The following is a 21,025-nucleotide window of genomic DNA, read 5'->3' on the forward strand; positions in this document are numbered from 1 at the left end:
AATGTAAAATCATGTGTCTACAGAATAGATGTTTCTTTTGTAAATAATGCATCAAATGGGGGACCATGGCGTGGCCTGACGCAGCTCAAATGGAGGTCGGAGGGTCGTTGAAATTCAATAGGTTGAGAATCACTGATAAAGCTCTATCCATATACCTTAGGGAAGGTATAGAGACCTCCTGATATCCCTTAGGATGGAGCGGGCAATAGTGATGACACTCCATAAAGTTGATATGAGAGGTATTATTGTAGACCAGTGGTTTCCAACCCTTTTCATATCAAGTATTTATTCAGCATTTGAGTCACAGACCACCATTTGATGACATTTAGCCTCTCAGACCCAATACTTGATGTTGGTACCATAGGAGAGATAACAGGCAAACGTTTATCTCTATACATATATATATATACATACACACACACACACACACACACACACACACACACACACACACACACACACACACACACACACACACACACACACACACACACACACACACACACACACACACACACACACACACACATATATATATATATTCTGCTACATTCTCAAATTGTGTAGACTTAAATTAAGTAATGCAGATGTTTAACAAAAAAATTACTCTTGGGAGCATACGGTTTCATTTTACACTCTAAAGAGTTAAAGATCTAATAATAAGGGTCCATTTGGTTACCAACTCTCCATCATTTAGCTGGGGACCACCTGGAACCCCCTCAAGGACCACTGGTTGAAAACCACTGTTGTAGACAGTAGACGAAAAGCAGGTGTCCCAGACAGTAAACCCCCACACCTGGAATGGAAATGTAGCAACAACATGTAGATCAAATGTAAAGCCTAAATAAAATAATGATAATCACATTCACACACATTGTTTAGGACAGTTATCAAAGAATGGGAATATACCATTCTTTTATAACTTGGCGTGTAGGATTTAGAACAAAATCGCGAATGAAAACGGCAACATCACGTGGCACATACCAACTAAACTCACTCCAGGACCAAGCCTGTGTGCATTGTTTTATAATAAGGTGCTGTTTATTTAGTAATTTCATTATTCACATCCCTTTGTACACTCTCCTAAAGACAAGTATAGCTTTGAATTGCTGTAGTCAACATGTGTAACACTAAATCTCTGCCTCCTTTCTCAGGAAACCTGTAGAAAAGAGGGGGGGGGGTGACTAATTTCCAAATCTGCCTCTCATACACCCATCCATGGGCACATGTGATGTGGTAGATGAAAATGTATTTCATATCACATAGTAGCAATATGCTAATTGTCCCACATTCTAGTTTCTACTTGTGACCTATGAGTAGAGGCTCGGGGACCGTTTTGGAACTTGGATCCACTCGTCTTGTTGTTTCTGTTCTGTAAGCTGTCGAGTTCTTTATATCCCGGACTGCTGCATTCCATGTCCTGATGGAAGTGCTGAATCACTCTACCTGAGTCCGCTCCCACTACTCGCGCACGCGCACGCACACGCACACGCACACGCACACGCACACGCACACGCACACGCACACGCACACGCACACGCACACACACACACACACACACACACACACACACCTGACTTAACTTGAGTAAGAGACACACCCTCTGTGTGTGTCACAACATGTAGAGAAGCACAGCTTCTTGTCTGTGTTGTTTTGAGTGGTGGTCAGACACATATTCAAACTGGACTGCGGGAGTTGTCAGCAGGGCTTTTCTGTCTCTTTTCCCCTCAGCATGCCTTTAGACTCACACAAAACAATCAATGTGGGGATGTGTGTGTGTGTGTGGGGGGGGGGGGGGCAATCATGGTGATTGGTCGGCATGGTGGCTGGGGCACACCATGGCAACAAAAACGGACCATTCACAAGCTGAGCCTCATCTGACAGACAAGGAACCCCTTCCAAGCCAAAACAACCGTAAAACATTTGGTGCTGACTGCTGCGGTTTTTCCTAAGCATTTTCTTTTCTCTCTTTTTTTTCATTATAGAACTTTAAAGGCAGGATGATTTATTTTAAATACATCTCTAGTCATAAATTCATGCCTAGCCCGAACCAATAACCATTTAAACCCTATAGAGTACTTAAGAGTTGACTGGAGTCTCCCAGAAACTCGCATATCTACGACCTCGCAATGCGCCGCGGTCACGACGCATTGTGAGCTCGTAGGTATGCTACTTTCACAGGATGTTCACCGCAGAATAGAAACGCTAGGGGTTCATGAATTGAACGGAGGAGGACGAGGGGCCTGGATATACTCTCAGCTGTCCATCAGGCCCAAAGCCACGCGCAAACACCGGCCGACACAGACGGCAGTGTCTCTCTGTAGCGCGTCGAGACGCGCCGCTACGCCATGTAGATGAAGGTGTTAATGTCCGTCTCGTCCCGTTTGATGTACTTGTGCTCTATGAGCCACTCCATCTGCTCCTTGATCATCTTCTTCTGTGGCAAAAACATGTTCTTCAGGATCTCCACCAGCTCCGTCTGCAGCTGGGCGTTGTTCAGCCGCTTCCTCATCTTCATGATCTGAATGATGGCCTCCTAGACGACCGGGGAGTACAGAGACAAGAGGAGGGGAAATGCGTGAGAAAGAAGCTCATGTGTGGAGTTCGCACGTTCTCCCCGTGTCCCCTAGGGTAGGTACCCTCACAAAGAAAACATGCAGTAGTCCTGGTCTCTATACTGCCTCCCCCTGGCCAGTCGGGGCGCCTGATGGAGAGGAAAGGAACTGGTTGGAATAACGTGTACCTTCGACGTACATCCAACCGGCGAAACTCCCCCCTGTCAGGGGAAAATAAGCGGCTTTGACTTCTTATGCATCAAAGGAAGCATGAGGTCAGTCCGTTGCTCTCCCCGGGTTGGCAGAGGAAGTGTAGCGTCCAGAATTACTGGCTTAGACAATTCACCCTTTGTCAAGTCCCGCCCATGGTTGTGGCCCTCTTCGCACCCATTGGTTGCCGTTTCGTGGTTGGACAAAAATCCTCTCTCTCCATCCACTACCATTGAAATAACATGTTTTTCAGTTGCTTCATATTGATATTCTGTGCACTCAATTGTTATTTTAAACTTGGGCATATCATGTTTGTTTTTAGTTTTTTCCAAAAAATGTTTTAGCAAATTCAACATAAACAAGGCGGAACGAGGGCGGAACAAGGCAGAAAGAGCCTGCTGGTTAGTCAGTCGGGGACCAATCAGAAGGCTGACAAAGGGTGAATTGACACCGGGTGAAAAAGTGGGTTACAAAAATCGTGGGATAAAAACTTTGATGAAAAAAAAGAAGAGAAGGAAACTCATCTGGGAAATAAAACAAGAGTTTACTTAATAAGATTAGATAACATAACGTTGCTGTCGGGCAGAAACCTCTTATGTCCATATTTTAACTGAGTTTTCTTCCATAAATTAACGCCCTACTTGATCATACTACAGTGTCACACAAAAGTGTAAAAAATAACAGATCTACAAGATAAGCGGGTTTGATTTGCTAAAGGGGGATCTGCTTTGGATACATCTCTTCACTCTGGTGAGATACACACTACCGTTCCAGACATTCCTTTCACTTTCATGTATTAGGTTGTTATTAGAGAAAGCAAAATATGTTTTTTTCTCCATTTACTGCTTTCATTCATTTCTTGATTTTTTTGGACCGGGGGCAGGGGCATTCGAGCAAGTGGCTAAATATGTATTTGGATTTTGTTTACGGTGATTTCTTTATTATTATTCACTCTAGTCATCCTAGACCCCAGGAAGTTACATCTGGCCACAAAAGATCACTGGATCTATTGAATGCGAAGAGGGAGGTATTAGGGGTCATAGGCTCAATCGTCAGTTTGTCACCTCCCTCTTCACATTCAGTAGATCCTGTGATATTTTGTGGCCAGATGTAATTTCCTGGGGTCTAGTAGGACTATAGTAAATAATAATAAAGAAATCACCTTAAAGTACATATTTAGCCACTTGCTCGAATGCCCCCGCTCCTGTCTAAAAATCACTCAAACTAAATAAAAATAATAAAAAAGGTTAACGCTCATCTTTTACTTTATCCAATATCAACCCAAAGCATGGACCTTGTTTGAAAAAGAATCACACCTGTGTGAAGTGATTTAGTGCATTTCATGTTTGTGTTAGGACAAAATAGCCGATTTGCTTGTCTACATACATATGATGTAAATTCTCCTTTCATTGTCAATGGCATTTAATGTTTGTGTTGCCACAAAAAGCAGATTTGTTCAGACACAACATATGACGTAAATTCTCGTTTCATTGTCAATGGCAAATGTGACGAGGACAAAAAGCTGTATATAGGAGGGGCTAGCTCCCCCCCAGAAAAACTAAAGTTGTCCTTTAAACTCAATGCAAACCAGTGGTCATTAGTACACCAATCATGTGACCATGTATAAAAGAATCACACTTGTGTGAAGTGACGGGCACCCACTGTCAGCCACATGACGTCACTGCTTAAAGCAAACTTTTAAAAGTCCATGACTTAGCTGCCACATGACATCATGAGTGGGGGCCTGTTGATTCTTGGGGGCTTGCTGATTTTTGGGAGAGCATGAATAAGACAAACATTGAAAGTCCATAGATTTAGCTGCCACGTGACATCACGTCATGTCTGAAAGCCAGACGTTGAAAAGGACTCTCATGGTCTCGGACTGACCCGTTACAAGACAGATGGTCATTTTAGAACATCTAATCATCGTACATCATCATGACGTAACATGTCTATTTGCTCAGACGCATAACGTAAATTCTCCATTCATTGTCAATGGAAATTTACTCTTTGTGTTTGACAGACATAGCCGATTTGCTCGTCCACATATGACGTAAATCCTCCATTCATTGTCAATGGGAATTTAATGTTTGTCTAAGACGAGAATCTACACTAATAGCTGAATATAGGTGGGGCTAGTGCCCCTCAAAAATAAACAAAACACTACGAAGAAAACATAACACGTCTGTTGTATGTGAAATTCCGTCGTGGGAAACGCAGCGTTTGATTGTTTGTTCACACAGAAGGTGGTGCTTGTCCGAGGCGTAATTCAATAACCGCTCCTACGTGCATGTTGAGCACAGCCAGTGGTAGAAGTACGGTACTCAAATGTAACAAAAGTAAAAATTACTCATTATGTTCACAAGTTTCCAAATGTATAAAATGGATGAAAATCCATTGGAAATAGCTGAACTACAAGCTTTCAAAAAGTATAATGTGGTATATAGGGCTTAAGTGGTTAATGTAAAGTATGTTTTGTGCCAATAATAATCCAAATCTACAAACTAACTAGTAACTACAGTAAAGCTGTCAAATCATTTCAGTGGAGTAAAAGTACAATATTTCCCTCTAAGATGTACTGTATGTGGAGAAGTAAGTTTTGAAATGTAATTGGAACTAGTCCAGTAATGTTAAAAAATACATCAACATTGTACTTATGTACAGTATTTGAGTAAATGTACATATACGTGTACTGCTCATTAATGAGCCCAGCGAGTCTCCAAACTGTACCTGTGTTCTTAGTATCCTGAGCTGGACTATACCCTCGTTCTCCTCCTCTCTCATTCGCTCTGTGGTGAGCTGCAACCGGCCAATCAGATTGATCTTTCCCCTTTTCTGTACCTTGGAGTTTTTTCTGTGAATAGAGAGAAAAAAAAAAAGAGGAAAAAGATTGGGGTAAAAAAATTAAATACAATTTTGTATAGAGATTGCGTGTGTGATTTATGTGGAGCGATCAATCCCCATTACATTAAAACCTGTTGTCAGAAAAGCGTCCCGAAACAGCCGGATAGAAAATCCCGATGCACTCCCTGAAGCACTTTCCCGTGTAATGTGAACATTCGTCTTGCTAAATGTACTTTCTAACAGCCCTCTCCGTCTGTCATTTAGCTACTGGAGACATGGTAGGCACTCCCCAAATTGCCATTTTGTACGGATTGTTTTATCTACCGCAAGCTCAGCTCAAAACAAAACTGTGCACCATTTCTCTTCTTTTGACAATGTCAGTGTCTCCTATAATGTAATGCTGTGGGGAGGTGCAGAGAGATGCCGTGTGTGGCTGGGAGAGACGCAAGTCAATCGGTAGACTAAACCTTTAGACTAAACCTTTAGTCTACGTAAATGCTTATAATGGCTCTTTTCAACTGCAAGAACCAGGCCCCTTTTCCACCTGTTGGTTCCCACTGGGAACCGGTTCAGTTCTTTTTGGTTTTTAGTCCATGAGCCATAGCTCCAAAATTGAAACGTTAATTATGAATGGAGTGGGAAAAACCATACCTATATTAGATTGTTATCACCATTAAACTTCCCCAATTGAGTACTTACACGAAGACAATGATTTATTGTATTACAAATTTTCCATTTTTAAATATGCAATTGAGGCATTATGTAGGAAAATATGCAAAATAATCAAGAATATGAAAAAGCTACTACTGTGGAAGGGTTATCATGTATTCATTTACTTGTATTGATTCTATAAACAATTTAATATAGGGTATAGTTTGCCCATCAATTTTGGAGCTCTGGCTCTAAAAACCAAAAAGAACTGAACCGGTTCCCATTGGGAACCAACCGGTGGAAAAGGGGTCTGAGTGAACCTTGCCAATGCCGCGTTTTCCCGGCTGCTGGTTTCAAATAGGGTTCTCAAAAGGTAATGTGTTAGCTATGCTCAGGAGGTACTAGTAATAAACCTGAGATCTTGGTACCCATAACATAGAACTTGTATTTTCAAATGCTTTAAAAAATAGCTGATCTACACGTTCAGCATGTAGATCAGCCATTTATTTTAATGTATTTGTTTTCATTTTATTTTATTTTTGTGGGGTAAATGGTAAATGGTGCATTTATATAGCGCCTTTATCCAAGGCGCTTTACAGAGATTGTGCATTACATTCACCCATTCACACACACATTCATACACCGATGGCAGCGGAAACCATGCAAGGCACCAACTAGCACATCGGGAGCATCGGGGTTGGGGGTGGGGTGGGGCTAGCTGACAAAGGAGACTCTTCACATTTCTCACATTAGAGAGAATTCCTGGTTGATGTAGAATAGTGTTCCTTCTGCAAAGTCTTTGGGTGAACCCACCACTGGGTCGTACGACAACACCTGCCGCTTTAGTTTAGGAAATGCCACCAAAGACTGGAGGAGGGAGAGAGATCAGAGGAAAGTCATATGCCAGTTCAATCAAATGATGTACTGTAATTAAAAACAACAGCAAAGACAAATAAAATCACTAAGTATTAACTTTTCCCAGTATATTATACAATACGGTGCATCATCTCTGTCGGATGGAAACCTCATATGTCCGAAACTGTTACTTTTCAGGATTCAAATTCAAGAGTAGCAAAGGTAGAAGATCTACAAACTCAAAATACATAACTTCACGCAGCGTTACAAACTTGTAGATCTGCTACTTGGGTGCTGCTGTAGTATGATCAAGTAGTAGGCAATTCATTTTCAAAAAGACACAAAAAATTAGAATATGGAGAGAAGCTTTCTGCCTGACAGCAACGATATACAGTATGACCCTGCAAATAGCCAGCCAGTATATTTCCAAATAGTAACCCTAGTGCAAATATCTGCCCACTAACTATAGAGGATATGCGCATGCATCAAGTGAGTGGCAAAGTGAGCTTAACGTTGTTTAATGCAATCAGATAGGACTTTTCTGTTTGGATGTATGGGCTGTCAATGCCAGAAAGTCGTTTTTTGCCACTCAGTTGGCTTTCCCGCATAACTTCCGGGTATGATGATGATGTCACGCGCATGCCCTCTATTAATTTCCGGGGATCTGACACCACTTTGCTCCAGAATTAGCAGATCTACAAGCTCACAGCATGCTGTAGCTTGTAGGTATGCTATTTTCGGGGCGGGACTCACCGCATAGCCCAAAAATGAGTGTCTATTATATCATTAGGTGTATAAATCATGTTTTTACTATGCCTCTATCAAACAATATTGAGAGAAGATCGAAGATCGAGTGTCGTAGTCATCATCCTTATGCCCAAGGTATATTCCATTGTATGCTATGCCATAGCATAGCAGCTATGGTGATGTCCCATGGCAACAATAGCTGATTTATAAGCTCTTGCTATTTCCGTGCCTTACCCAGAGTGTGCGTCGAAGCTCGGCATCAGGAAGCTCAGAGGCCAACTTAAGGTTCTCAAAAGTGATCCTTTCCCTGGGCCGCTGGTTCCAGGCAAACAACACGGCGAGCTGGAACGTGGTTACCTCCAGGTCATACTGGCCCACCTCATTCTTAAACGTTATCTGGAGATGAAAAGAGAGAGGTGTAACACATGGTGGTATACGGTCAGCCTGCTTAAACACATTCTGGGCATGTCAAATATTCAGTGAAAATAGCATATCTACAAGATCAGAATGTGTCGCAAGTTCGCAACCTGGCACAAACTCCAATCCAAAACAAATCAACCAATGAGACCTACTTATGTAAATGACTTAGTGGTAAATGCATTTATATAGTGCTTTTATCCAAAGCGCTTTACATAGATTGTGCATTACATTCACCCATTCACACACACATTCATATAACCTACTGTTGTGGAACTTGTTTGTTGACTATTATTCTGGGGATGTTATGTTCTCTGTTTGAGTAATATCACTTGATCAATCCTGATTTTAACATTCCAGACTGGAACAAATCTGGCTTTTCTATCAGCCACTCTACCCCTGAGCCACCGCCACCGCAGTAGCCACTGTATGTGCATTTAAGACTCACAATGCCATTGGACATGAGGTGGTGCCAGTGGAGCTTTCTGCCACTGTGGTTCTTTTTGTAGAAGTCCTCTACTTCTGGTATCAGATCCTCCAGTTCTGTAGGCAGAGAAACGAACACCTTCTCGCTGCTCCTCGACCACGCGCCAGCATTCAGAATCTTAATGTTGACAGAGTCCGCTGCAAGGGAACATGAAAGAAAACGCATAGTTGACATAAACCATCCTACATCTTGAAATGTCCAGGATATTATTTGCCTCATACTTGGCTGGAAATTTTAGGTTTTAGGTGATAATGTGAACACCGAAAGCTACATAACGTTACTGAGCCGCGGTGGTAAGCGACTCACGGCTCACCCAAACACATCTCTCTGTTTTACTAACCAGCGTTCTGGTGGTCACCTTATCACCTAAAACTGGAGTATGAATAGGCCTTGAGAGGGTTATGATGAGTGCTCGGGGGGGGGGGGTTAAGCAAAATAAAAATGTCTGGGTTTCCGAGGCTAGGGATTAAGTTCCACTGACACGTAGACAAGGGACGGTAGGTCAACTGGTGACCTTCCTATTACCACTAAATTGTGTTGCGGCTTCTCCAAATCTGAGCTCTTTGTTTTTTTCACGTATACACCTTATCACCTAAAACTGGAGTATGAATAGGCCTTGAGAGGGTTATGATGAGTGCTCGGGGGGGGGTTAAGCTAAATAAAAATGTCTGGGTTTCCGAGGCTAGGGATTAAGTTCCACTGACACGTAGACAAGGGACGGTAGGTCAACTGGTGACCTTCCTATTACCACTAAATTGTGTTGCGGCTGCTCCAAATCTGAGCTCTTTGTTTTTTTCACGTATATTCAGGTCCTCCACTGCTGGCTCACTCGATGTGCCTAAAAAAATGGCAACTAAAAAACACGGTGAAGCAGCTTTCTGCTTCTACGGGCCGACAGTGTAGAACAAACTCCCACTATACCTTCGACAGGCAGCCTCTGTAGACATTATTAAAGCAAAGCTCAAGACATACATCTGCACTCTTGCTTTTAAAATCCTTAGGTATTCATGTCCTGCATTGCATTACTATTATTATTTTAATGTTGTTTTATACCTTTGCTTCTTTTTTCTCTACTGCTCTGTAAAGCACTTTGAGCTGCATTTCATGTCATGAAAGGTGCTATACAAATAAAGGTTTATTATTACTAGTCCTTACCCGTTGTGAGATATTTGTGGCCGTGAAGGGTACTGCGCCCGGGTGCGTTTGTAATTGACTAATAAATTAATTAATAATCATTAATGTGTCAAATCGAAAAAAGGGCTTCGTTACGCCCTCCATATTCATATGGTCAATGCCTGTGTGAAAAGTGGGAGCGATTGGTGCAGGCAGTAAGGAGTTACGGCACTGTTTCTGACAGACACACACACGGACACACACACATTCGGTTAATTATAGTATGATGATATGATATGATAAATCTGCCACAGAGCCTATCAATCAAAGCTATGGGAAACGGGTATGCCACTTTCTGTAAACCAGGGACTACAGTTATGCACCCGCGTACACAGAAGCACATGTAGCGAGTGATTGACGCTCTTCTCGTCTCTTACCCGATAATGCTAGCTTGTTATGTTTGTGCATTTCTTTAAAAGACTGGTTGAGGTCCTCCGACACTTTGATATCCTGGAACATTCTGGCCAGCTTGTTGACATAGTCCGCTGGCATTCCTACTTCCTGTTGAAGCACACAACAGTACGGTCAACCAAATAGTGTATGTGGCGCGCGCACACACACACACACACACACACACACACACACACACACACACACACACCTTACCCTGAGCCACTCCACCATATTCTCTTCTATTTCACTATCTGCTGAGATGTCTAGGATGAGGCGACGTGTCAGATGTGCTTTGTGGTAACGCATGAACACGTCTTTGTTCTGGACATACTTCAGCACCAATAGCTGTAAAAGAGTTATTATTACCACATACCATGACATACTCATTGGGGGGAAAGGAAGGAATCACAGGAAGGAATACCATGACTAAATGTCACAGAACTAAATTCGCTGTTAAGCACCCACAAAACTAACGGCTAGCTACGACAATTAAGCATTAGAAAAAATGTAATAAAATGTTTCAATGTCCAAAATGTTCATTTTTCAAGAAATGAAAAATATAAATTTTTCAGGAAATTAAGAAAATCTTATATTTTGAAAACAAAGCAATACTGCCTCGTCAAAGTTGGTGTTGTGCCTTTATATATTGTCAAATACTTGCATGAGAGGGGGAGATGTGGTGGAAGCAGTTGCTTAAGCAGACAGTATGAGGGTCCAATGGAGTTAAGAGATTTTCTCTGAAGCACTTGTTACTACTTTTCATTGGTTCAATATTTTTTTAACCAACACACAGATGTGTGTGTGGGGATCCCGGGGGCACCCGGAACTTCCAGACCCACAGGAACGCGCCCAGGGTGCCGGCCCGGTTCCGGCAAGACGCCTCGTGTCCCAAAACGGTTGAGAAATGACAGTTACCGTGTGTGGGTTCCCAGGGGGTCCCTGTACTGTACTGTACTGTACTATCACACCCGAAATCACGTAATGGTTGCTAAAAACTCAGCTTCCCATCATGCAGCTGTGCACAGTGTGAAGCTCAACAGTGCCACTTTGTCACCTGTTGGTACCCTAAACATACAGACAGACAGACAGAAACAGACAGACATAGGGACAGACGGACGGACAGACAGACATTGCTGGTCCTTGGAGTGGTTGCACCACTCAAAAAAAAAGAAAAACTCAAAAATGGAGTTAGGTGGTTTCCTCCCAACAGCAATAATATGCCAATGGTCAATGCCTGTGTGCACATTCAGATCAATTGCTCAACCCAGAGGAGTAAGGAGAAAGGCAGACAGACTGACAGAGATTCCTTAAATTGCCAGAGCCACGCAAGCGTAGACGTACCACTTCTTTGAGCTTGGCCTCTATCTCCTCAGAGGTGAGTTTCTTGCTGAGCGGCGTTTTCCTCAACAGCATGTCACAGTAGTTGGCGAGCAGCTCCGGACACTTGGACTCCGGCTGGGTTTTCAGGCCCACACTGTGGAAACACAGCAGGGGAGGGGACGGAAATGTCACTGTGGGCTTTATGCGACATGCCATTCTTCAGTGGATGGACCAAAGGTATGCGACATCATACAAGGAGCATTTCTCACCCTTTCTGTTTCAGGGGAAGTTCTAATTTAAATATGGTGGCGTCGTTCACAACGGCTTTATATGCCTGCAAGGCAGATAAGAACATGGTCAACATGGTAGATAATTAGACAACTCCACATATTTCTCAGAATCCTGTTCAAGAGATAAAAACAATACCCAATAATATAATTGATCATTGAGTTTTGTGTCCAATACTTATTCCAATGTCACATTTCCATCTCGCTCTGGCTAAGCGTGTCTGTTAAAACATGTTTTTCTTCTTTAAAAGCTTGAAGAATTAGATTTTATTGTGATACCAATAAATATGAACTTAAAGTATACTACGTTAGTTCCACTGATCCAAGCTGAAACAAAATCAATTGACAGATAATTAAAATAAAGATCTGAAAAGGCTATAAAAATGCACGGTCAAATGGCTGCCGCGTTAAGTGTCAGATGGGTGGGCTGCCAACGCTTTTCAAGTGGGCCCTGGTCCAGGAAAGGTTGGGAACCACCGACCTAAATGGCACAGCAATGTGTCCTGGCAGATTACAGATCTGTGTGATACTGTGACTGTTGCTGTGCTCACTTTATCTCTGGCTGTTAAGAAGCGTGGGTCGTCCTGAAAGGCATCTTTCACCAGTCGACTGAATCGGTTGAATAACGTGAGCAGCTGCTCCACATACTTCTCAGAATCCTGTTCAAGAGACAAACATCAGTGAGTTGTTTTTCCCAATGAGACATTCCTGTCAGCTGGTGCTGCGACAGAATTCTTTAACTAATAATAACAATAGATGCATCTGACAATTATGTTTCGGTTAATCTATGGGATTGATTAAAACCATTAAAGGAAGTGACAGAAGTGTTTTACACAGCTGTCAAAACCAACCTTTCCTTGATTCCTTTAAAAGGCATCATTAATCAATTCAAATGAATCAATTAAGACATTTCATTTCCTGTACATTTATGTACCAATTAGGCTATTACCATTAATGGTTTCACCCCTTATTTCTAAACCAAAGAATCCTCTCTATCACCTATGCCAGTGATTACCCTCCCCTGTGCCCATGTTGACACCGTGCCTAAAGTTGCCTACCCCTGCCTTACATCAATATGTTGTGGGTGAGAAGTAGTACACTAGAAGCACTTACTCAGGGGTGGAAAAAGTACTCACATTGTGTCCTTAAGTAAAAGTATCAAATTACTTCAATGTATAAATGCTCTGTTACAAACAAAAGTCCGGAACTCAAAGTTTACTTGAGTAAAAGTACAAAAGTATTGGTAACAAAAGTTTACTTAAAGCTAGTGAAATGAATTTTAAAGGAGCATTCAGTGATTTGGACAACCTCCCCGGTCCGCCCCGGTAACAAGATGTGCACATGCACACGCTCTACAGTGGGGGGACACGCAACAGGCCAACAGCACGCACACCAAGGCCCACCTCCACTCGATCATGATTGGAGGAAGGCACCTCTTTATCCTGATTGGATGAAGGCTGGGCCACCTAGCCAAAAACGAAACCTAAGCTTTTTTGACCCCAGGGGTTAACTGGGGACAGGGAGGAACTCCTTATATGATTTCATTCACCTGCTTGATTCCTATTGCTGCACTTTCCTCAAAACGCAGCTGAATTTGATTATAGAACTACCGGTACATCCAGAGAGGTTTTACTCATTTTAAACTTAATCAGCACGCTAAAATATGTATCTGAAAAAATTATAGGTTAGAAATAATCCACAAGCTTTGCTGCCCATCTCTCTGCGACATGTAAACAAACAAACTCTGCGCGTCGTGCACGTGCATGTAACAGAGCTACGTCCCATACCCTGGAGGGTGCTGATTGGTTCAAAAACATATAGCTTTCCGTTTCAGCGCGAAGCTTCAAAATAAAATGCTGTATTTTTCATTTCCCTACGTCTTTAAGCTTGTAGATCGGCTATTTTCAAATGGCCAAAATGATGCATATACGGTTATTATTCTAAATAATAATCAAAATCCAAAAAGTAACTAGTAACTAAAGTTTTCAAATAAATGCAGTGGAGTAAAAGTACAATATTTGGAATCGAGATGTAGTGAGTAGGGGTAAAAGTATTGGAAATTGGAAATACTCAAGTAAAGTACATAGCTCAACATTTTACAGTACGTACAGTACTTACAGTAAGTACAATGTACTTGTTACTTTTCACCACTGTCACTTACTGAGGTGATGGTCTCTGCCGAGGCCACCATGTCAGCCAGGCCAGCGTTCATGATGTGATCCTCCAGGTCCTTCAGCATGGGTTCTATGCCACTGGGCACCTTGTCCATCAGGGAGAACATCAAGTGCAACTCTGCAGGAGGAGGGAAGGCATAATGGGCACCGCATACACTACTGCAACACTGTATCCCAAACACTGGGTCGAGGACACAAAGGTTTGGGAACCACTGCTCTACAACACCGTTTCTCGCATAGCCCACAACAGTGGGTTGTGGGTATAAATATAAATAAATGCATATTTAAAGATTCCCCCCAAATTGATGATTCGCCCACATTTTTGGTTTAAAGTTTTAGTTTTGGTTTTTTTAAATGGAAAGAAAACAATAATAATAATTATTATTCTGCAAGTGGTTGCAAGTTGCAACCTGTTACATTGTGAATCACTGCATTGTGTGTGGACTGGACAAAAGTCTTCAATTGAGAGAATAAGCTTAGAGCAAAAATGGATCAGCCCACTTAAACTTGGTCCCAACCCTTTTCCCTATACACCAAATCTATTTGGGGGAAATCTACAAGCTCACTTTTCTCTACAAGCTCAACATATTGTGAGCTTTGCAGAATGTTCGCCTATAATAGCATTCCCAGAATATGGAGTTATGGACACTGGGGTTCATGTGGTTAATATGACGTACTGGGGCCTGAGCTGATCCATTTGACGGCAGGAATGGGGCCGATTTAGAATGTCCTTTGTCTATTTTCAGCCTCAGCACCACAGACACTCCAGGGCTATAAACATGGTCACATTACTGTATGGATAGACAGAACTACAGCTCCAGAACACAGTGATGAGTGGTTATTACAGCCTAGACACCAATCAGGACAGAGAGAGGCGGCGGGCAGACAAGGGTATTCTACAGACGTTTAGGTGCTGGGGGTGGGGGGGACGGGTAGGGGGACAGGCCATTTTCCTGGTGCAAACCTGAGCTGGCTGAGCCTTTGGCGGGGACACTCCTGCCGTACTCACTCTCTGTCTCATTTCGTTTGATCATGCCTGGACACTCGGTCAAGATGGTCTCCTTGAACGATGTCACCAGAGCATTGACGCAACACTCCATTAGCTGAAATGAAGACAAGCAAAGACACAAAAAAAAGGGAAAAAAAGCCAAATGTGTTTTCCTGGAATGCTGAATATCGTCGCTGAAGCCTTGTCTCCATATGTCTTGAACGTAAATTAATGCCCTACTTGTCATACAAAAGTGCCATGCAAAAGTAGCGAAAATAGCTCAGTTGTGAGCTTGTAGATATAGAATGTAGATAGCTATTTTCACTAATATATATTTTTTAGCATTTTTGAGGTGAAAGGGGTAATTCATAATAATATCTGTGAGTTTTATAAATATGATCAACAAAAGCTTGTGACTAAATAATAGCTGCATTGGATCCATTGGAACACAGTTTATTTACAGTAGAGTATATTAAGCTAATGCATTCATACTATGAATAAGATGTGACTGGCAACTCACTGCTTGTACAGAGTTACAGTCCCGTCTTGTCTCCAGGTAGCGCAGTGCACGTTTCTCCTCTTCCCTCAACTTTGCATCAGCCTGGCAAAACAGAGACAACACCATCTCTCATGAGGTAGACTAACTTCACCTCATGTCTAAATACTTAAATGAAACTTATGGAACTTGTTATGGAAAATGTAAAGCTCCAATCATTTTGGATTAATACAAGCTATGAATACAAGCTTGAGACACCAAACTAAATGGACATGAGGAGCTAGGCTATAATGAACAGAACACTGACCACTTAGATTAGTGAAAAGCAGCCCACTATCGTATAAATAAATTCCCTGATATTCTGCAGAAAATCCTTGATTACTTGTCCTAGGCTAGGATGCAGCTTGTACTGTACTCACATATTTCATGTAGTTTTGGACCCCGTTCTGTTGGAGGTAGGATGGCGCCTGCGTTCTATAGAAACGTTCAGTAGAGTCCATGTAGGCCTTCTCGAAGTTGTCTCTGTAGATCTGCAGCTTGTCGTCGGGGTTGGAACAAAGATTCACTGCTCAGAGAAAACAGGCAGTGAATAAATACATGACCCTTTTTTTGTTTTTTACACAAATGAGTAGTTTAGTTTGAGTAATTTGCTGCATGACTAAACCAAAATGACTGTGATAAGTACAGTAACAGGACATTAGCAGATACTTGTGCCATTATGAAACTAAATAAAAAAACAACCTTATTCTGTTATATGCACAAGAATATTAGTAATACAAAATACACTGAAAAATCTTTAATAATATACAAGAGCTTGTGACAAAATAATCTACTGTATACATGATTGGACCACAGGTTATTTTTTTCTTTTCTTTTCCTGAAAAGTAATGGTTTTGGACATACAAAGGTTCCCGTTCAACAGCGACAACATATTTTCTCTCACCGTAAGACTCTCGAACCCCTATGACCAGCTGGGAGTCGAAGGCCTCTCCCAGCCTCTCGGCATGTACCAGCTTCATAGCACTGTCCTGCAGTCGGTTCTTAATGTTGGAGAAGATGGACTCGTTCCATGTGTCCAGCATCAGCTGAGACCAGAGAGAGAGAGACAGGCGTCAAATTGGATGCTGTGGGAGCACCACAAACCTATGAAAATATTCTAATACAGTGGTTTTCAAGTCTTTTCATATCAAGGCCCATTCTTTCTTCGGCATTTGAGCCACGGACCACCATTTGATGATATTTACCCAAAACTTTGAATATTTTGTTGTCGTTGGATATGTCCACAATTCCATTCTTCTACATTCTCTAATTGTGTAGACTTCTTGTTTAACAACAGTTAAACAACAACTTGAGAGTATAAATTTATATTCATTATTTTAGATTTGTCGCAACCTACTTCTCTCACACACTCCTGTCTTCCTCACCTTCCGCACAATGCTGTCCTCCACGTTGGATTTCTTGTTGCTGCCTTGCTTCCCCATGAGCGTGATCTCCAGCTGGCAGAAGGGCTTGGGCAGGATGTCGCACTGCGTAAAGAACTTCCTCCACTCCACAATGTAGGCCTTCAGCAACGCTGTGTCATCCTGGTGACTTAAAACCCGCTGGAGGAATAGAAGGCGAGAACGGAAGGTAGAGAAAGGTCTTAGGCTCAATCCCAATTCCTCCCTTCGTCCTGGCCCTTAGCCCTTGCCCTTGCTTATGCGTGTTCACGTGAGGGGGAAGGGTTATCTCAATTGTCTTTGGATCGAGGGGTAGGGCCGAGGGATATCTCGACGGGACTTCAAACGGAGCAACATCACTGAGGGCTGAAAGGCGGACGAGGTAAGAAGCCTTTTATGTCCTTTATTATGGAAAAAATATTATAATAACCAATATTATTTGAATGTATTAACAATCTGCATCGCCAAAAATATTGCAATCTCTAGCAAAGGTTAACGTTACCTCACGTGAACTAACGATATGATACGGCGTTGCATTCATACAACGTTACCCATTCATTTGGCGCCGCATCGTCGCTTTATTCTTTTTTATGTATCGCCGGTGCACCGGTGATACAACTCGGATGCAAGCTAGCTTATTAGCAGGCATCAATCCGACCCCCCAGACCACGATGTCAACATTCTGCAGTTTTGCAGCTCTTAAAAGCTGTGAAATAGCCTACTGTACCTACATAACGCTGTCGCTGCATAACGTTGGCTACTCGCTGCAGTGATAGCTATGGTTTTATCATGACCAATGTTAAACTAATCCCCACAAGTTGCAAAACTTACATAACTAATTAGCAATGGTGTTGTTTTTTTCCCCAGGCAAACCAGCTATGGAAACAGATTGCAAGCTGCTGTGCAGACTGTACATTGGATGGAGATGAATCACAATGGCATTTTCATTGATAGAAAATTAAGAACTCTGTTCTTAATGATATTAAAAACAATGACCAGTGACCACAGCCCCTTCTTTCTATACTGTAAATTGTTTTTCCTTTTTCTAACCCTATATCTGTACCCATGCTATACAAACTGTTAATACAATAATCAATGAATCAGGTAGAACTGTTGAGCAGGTGTCAGAATGAGCTATATCTAGCTGAATTACATTCTGCATGGTGGGCTACCAACATGAGACAAAATTACAATATATTTATTTCATCATAACCACAGCAATGTTATATTTACGTTCCATCTCTACAGCTTAAATCAAATGGAAAGTAGTTTCCAAAGTGGGTTATGGGCTAAATGATAGTTTGTACACTCTCAGAGTTAATTAACATTGATATTACAATATAAATTGGGGGTCCTAGAGACAGAAATGCCATCAAAGTTTGGGGACCACTGGCCTGTAGTGAGCTTGCAGATCAGCTATTTTCTGAGAACAGGTTGTATATCAATATCTACAAGGGACGTTTAATATTTAGGGACGTTCCAATTCCTAGGGGGATGATTTATCTCCCTACCCCTTGACACTCATTATGTAGGGACAAGGGGAAGGGGCAAGGGCTGAGGGGTAGGGTTAAAAAACAAATTGGGATTGGGCCTTAGTGACAGAATATGATCATGGGTTCGATCCCAGGCACCGCCAACTCAGTGGATGAGTTGCACGGCTTGGGTGCGCCAAGTCATGGGGGAAGTACTGGGAGCTGATGGTAGGTGTGGCGCTCCACCTCAGCAATCCATCTCCCAGGGGTCTAGCGCATTGTTACGGGGACAGACTCCTTCGTGTTACTGGCTGATACTGACAATCAGCCACCTACTTCATCATTTAAAGTAAGACTTTCTTTTTAAATCTAGTGATCCAGGACAGCAGCCTCTGACTTTAAAACAAGTCAACTTCTAACTACATGTTAACAACAGAGATTTGCTTAGATTCAGGGATAAGAGCAGCACAAAGTTGAGACATGAAATTCTAATTATGGCACCAAACCCTTACTGCTTGTGCTTGTTTGATGAAATCTAGGATGTCTTCTTTCAGGGCCTGATGGATCTTAGCTGGACCTTTGTCATCCCACAAACACACTGCATGGACGTCTCTGTGGAAAATCAACAGGAACAAAGGTGGCGATGGGAGGAATATCCCTATTTGTTCCCTCCTAGTTGCTAAAACACGACAGAAAGCCTGAACTGACTGAACCCAAATCTATCCCTCGAAACATATTCAATTGATACACTTACGAGAACAGGTCAAACCATTGCTGTTTGGTGACACACTCCTGGCGTAGCAACTTCAGGACTATGGGACGCATCAGCTCCCATTTGTCCTCAAACTGGAGGGAGCCTTTATTCTGAAAACAAGCACAAAACGAATAAACTACAATACAACTCTGGCAAATGTGAAATATCACCCGATACATACATGTTCTGTATACGAAACATTCACAAAATGTAATAATAGAGTGGGACTAGTTACATCGTAGAATAATAACACAACATGCATGTGTGTCGTGTGCTTTAATATCTCACATGGATGTCTGTCGTGAAAGCTGCAATCTATAAATGTCATGTCCTAGCCAGGATTTGAACCCAGGTGTCCCACATGGGAGACGTTCTATCTAGCCGTAACTTGCAACACTAGATTTTTGAGTGGTGCAACCACTCCAAGGAACAGCTTTGTCACCTATGTATGTATGAGCATCATATAATGAGTACCAGTAGGGGCGCTGTTGCCTGCTAATGAGAGAGAGAGAGAGAGAGAGAGAGAGAGAGAGAGAGAGAGAGAGAGGGGAGTTGCACCACTCGGTTCACACAGGTGTGATTTTTTTTTATGTGTTCAGTTGAATCTAGAGTTGCAAGTTTGCAACACCAACCATTGACAGCCTGACATGTTTTTCCCCTGATTTACATTTTTTTTAAATTATTGAGCTAATTTCTGTCAATAAATTCCATACAGGTGATTATTTTTCTAAGTGTTGGAGTTTGGAAGCGCCCTGCGTATCACCCGTTTTGAAAGTGCACATAATGCATTATGCAGGAGGCAGCAGGAGGTTACGTTATTAAAAACGAGCGCTTCCAAACTCCAACCATCCCCTTGCAGATGTGCTACTTATATTGTGTTGTGTATTCATATACTTACTCTAGCATGCATATTAAAATAAAATAACATTTTCATTCAAGTAAATCCCAAATTGAAGTGTTGAATATTGCTTTTTTTTTCCTCCTATAGAACTATGTCAGAGTCTGAAATATAAAAAGTTTGATTGTCAAAATGACATGCCTATAAATAAATGCCTATAATTAATATGAATATTATGAATTATGGATACCACAATTGCTTGACTGATTCTGTGTTGACACTGACAGTTACAGTCACTGTCCCATGCAAAAACCCACATGATGACCAACATTTTGAATGCAAAGCCCCCTTTCCCTGGCGACCCATGAAATCCTAGTCCACTTGTAATTTAATTTAACAGTTAACACTGAGGAGGAGGCCACCGTCTTGTCAGTTGCATGGAAGCTCTTCTAATTGTCACCCCGGGGTGGGTGACAGTCAGATATGCTGCTGCCCAGTGGCAGCATGATGAATACAATACAATTGCATGCTATATTAAACTGTACGTCCTCCGTCTCTTGTGTCTCTCTACTGTTAGCTATTTTATATAGCTCTTTTTAGCAGCTCAGCTCAGTCATTGAATATAGTGTAGCTATGTTAGCCAGTGATAACTAACTGCTCGTATAGTGAGTAAATAAGACTTTCTGCTGGACACCGCAGCGATGACCAATGGTCCATTCACGATGATCAAAACATAGTGCCTTGCAGTGACATGGAAACCTAAAAAGAATTGATTCGAAGTGGAAGACAGCCTACCTTCAGCAAATTAGACGTCGCCATGTTCCCCTCAACTTATTGTTGTCTCGCGCAATCTCGCGTGAATATGCTGCTCGTTCGGGACTCCACACAGATTGTTTTCACTCCTACTGTAACTTGGTCTGAGCAG

General features: G+C 42.1%; 1 protein-coding gene across 3 annotated transcripts; it reads right to left on the reverse strand.

The window, feature by feature from the left end:
- Positions 1–595: 595 nt before the first annotated feature.
- On the reverse strand, positions 596–20,923 carry cul5b (cullin 5b). 3 transcript variants are annotated; one of them, XR_014569120.1, is made up of 20 exons: positions 20,896–20,923; positions 19,263–19,372; positions 19,021–19,120; positions 17,022–17,198; positions 16,541–16,682; positions 16,017–16,162; positions 15,622–15,702; positions 15,078–15,216; positions 14,101–14,231; positions 12,491–12,598; positions 11,922–11,986; positions 11,674–11,806; positions 10,546–10,677; positions 10,317–10,440; positions 8,728–8,903; positions 8,097–8,258; positions 7,009–7,127; positions 5,496–5,619; positions 1,528–2,536; positions 596–1,464 (listed from the first exon to the last, which is right to left on the reverse strand). XR_014569120.1 is itself a non-coding variant. In XM_083762635.1 (19 exons), exons 1-19 carry the CDS (start codon positions 20,917–20,919, stop codon positions 2,342–2,344), a joined length of 2,343 nt encoding a protein of 780 aa, XP_083618761.1. In that variant the 5' UTR covers positions 20,920–20,923; the 3' UTR covers positions 596–2,341. The 3 variants fall into 3 exon arrangements, 2 of the variants coding, with proteins under 2 accessions (XP_083618761.1, XP_083618760.1); XM_083762635.1 differs by having other exon boundaries at positions 596–2,536; positions 15,123–15,216; XM_083762634.1 differs by having other exon boundaries at positions 596–2,536.
- Positions 20,924–21,025: the final 102 nt, after the last annotated feature.

This window comes from Protomyctophum parallelum, assembly GCF_964188405.1.
Source record: "Protomyctophum parallelum genome assembly, chromosome: 1".
Classification (NCBI taxonomy): Eukaryota; Metazoa; Chordata; class Actinopteri; order Myctophiformes; family Myctophidae; genus Protomyctophum; species Protomyctophum parallelum.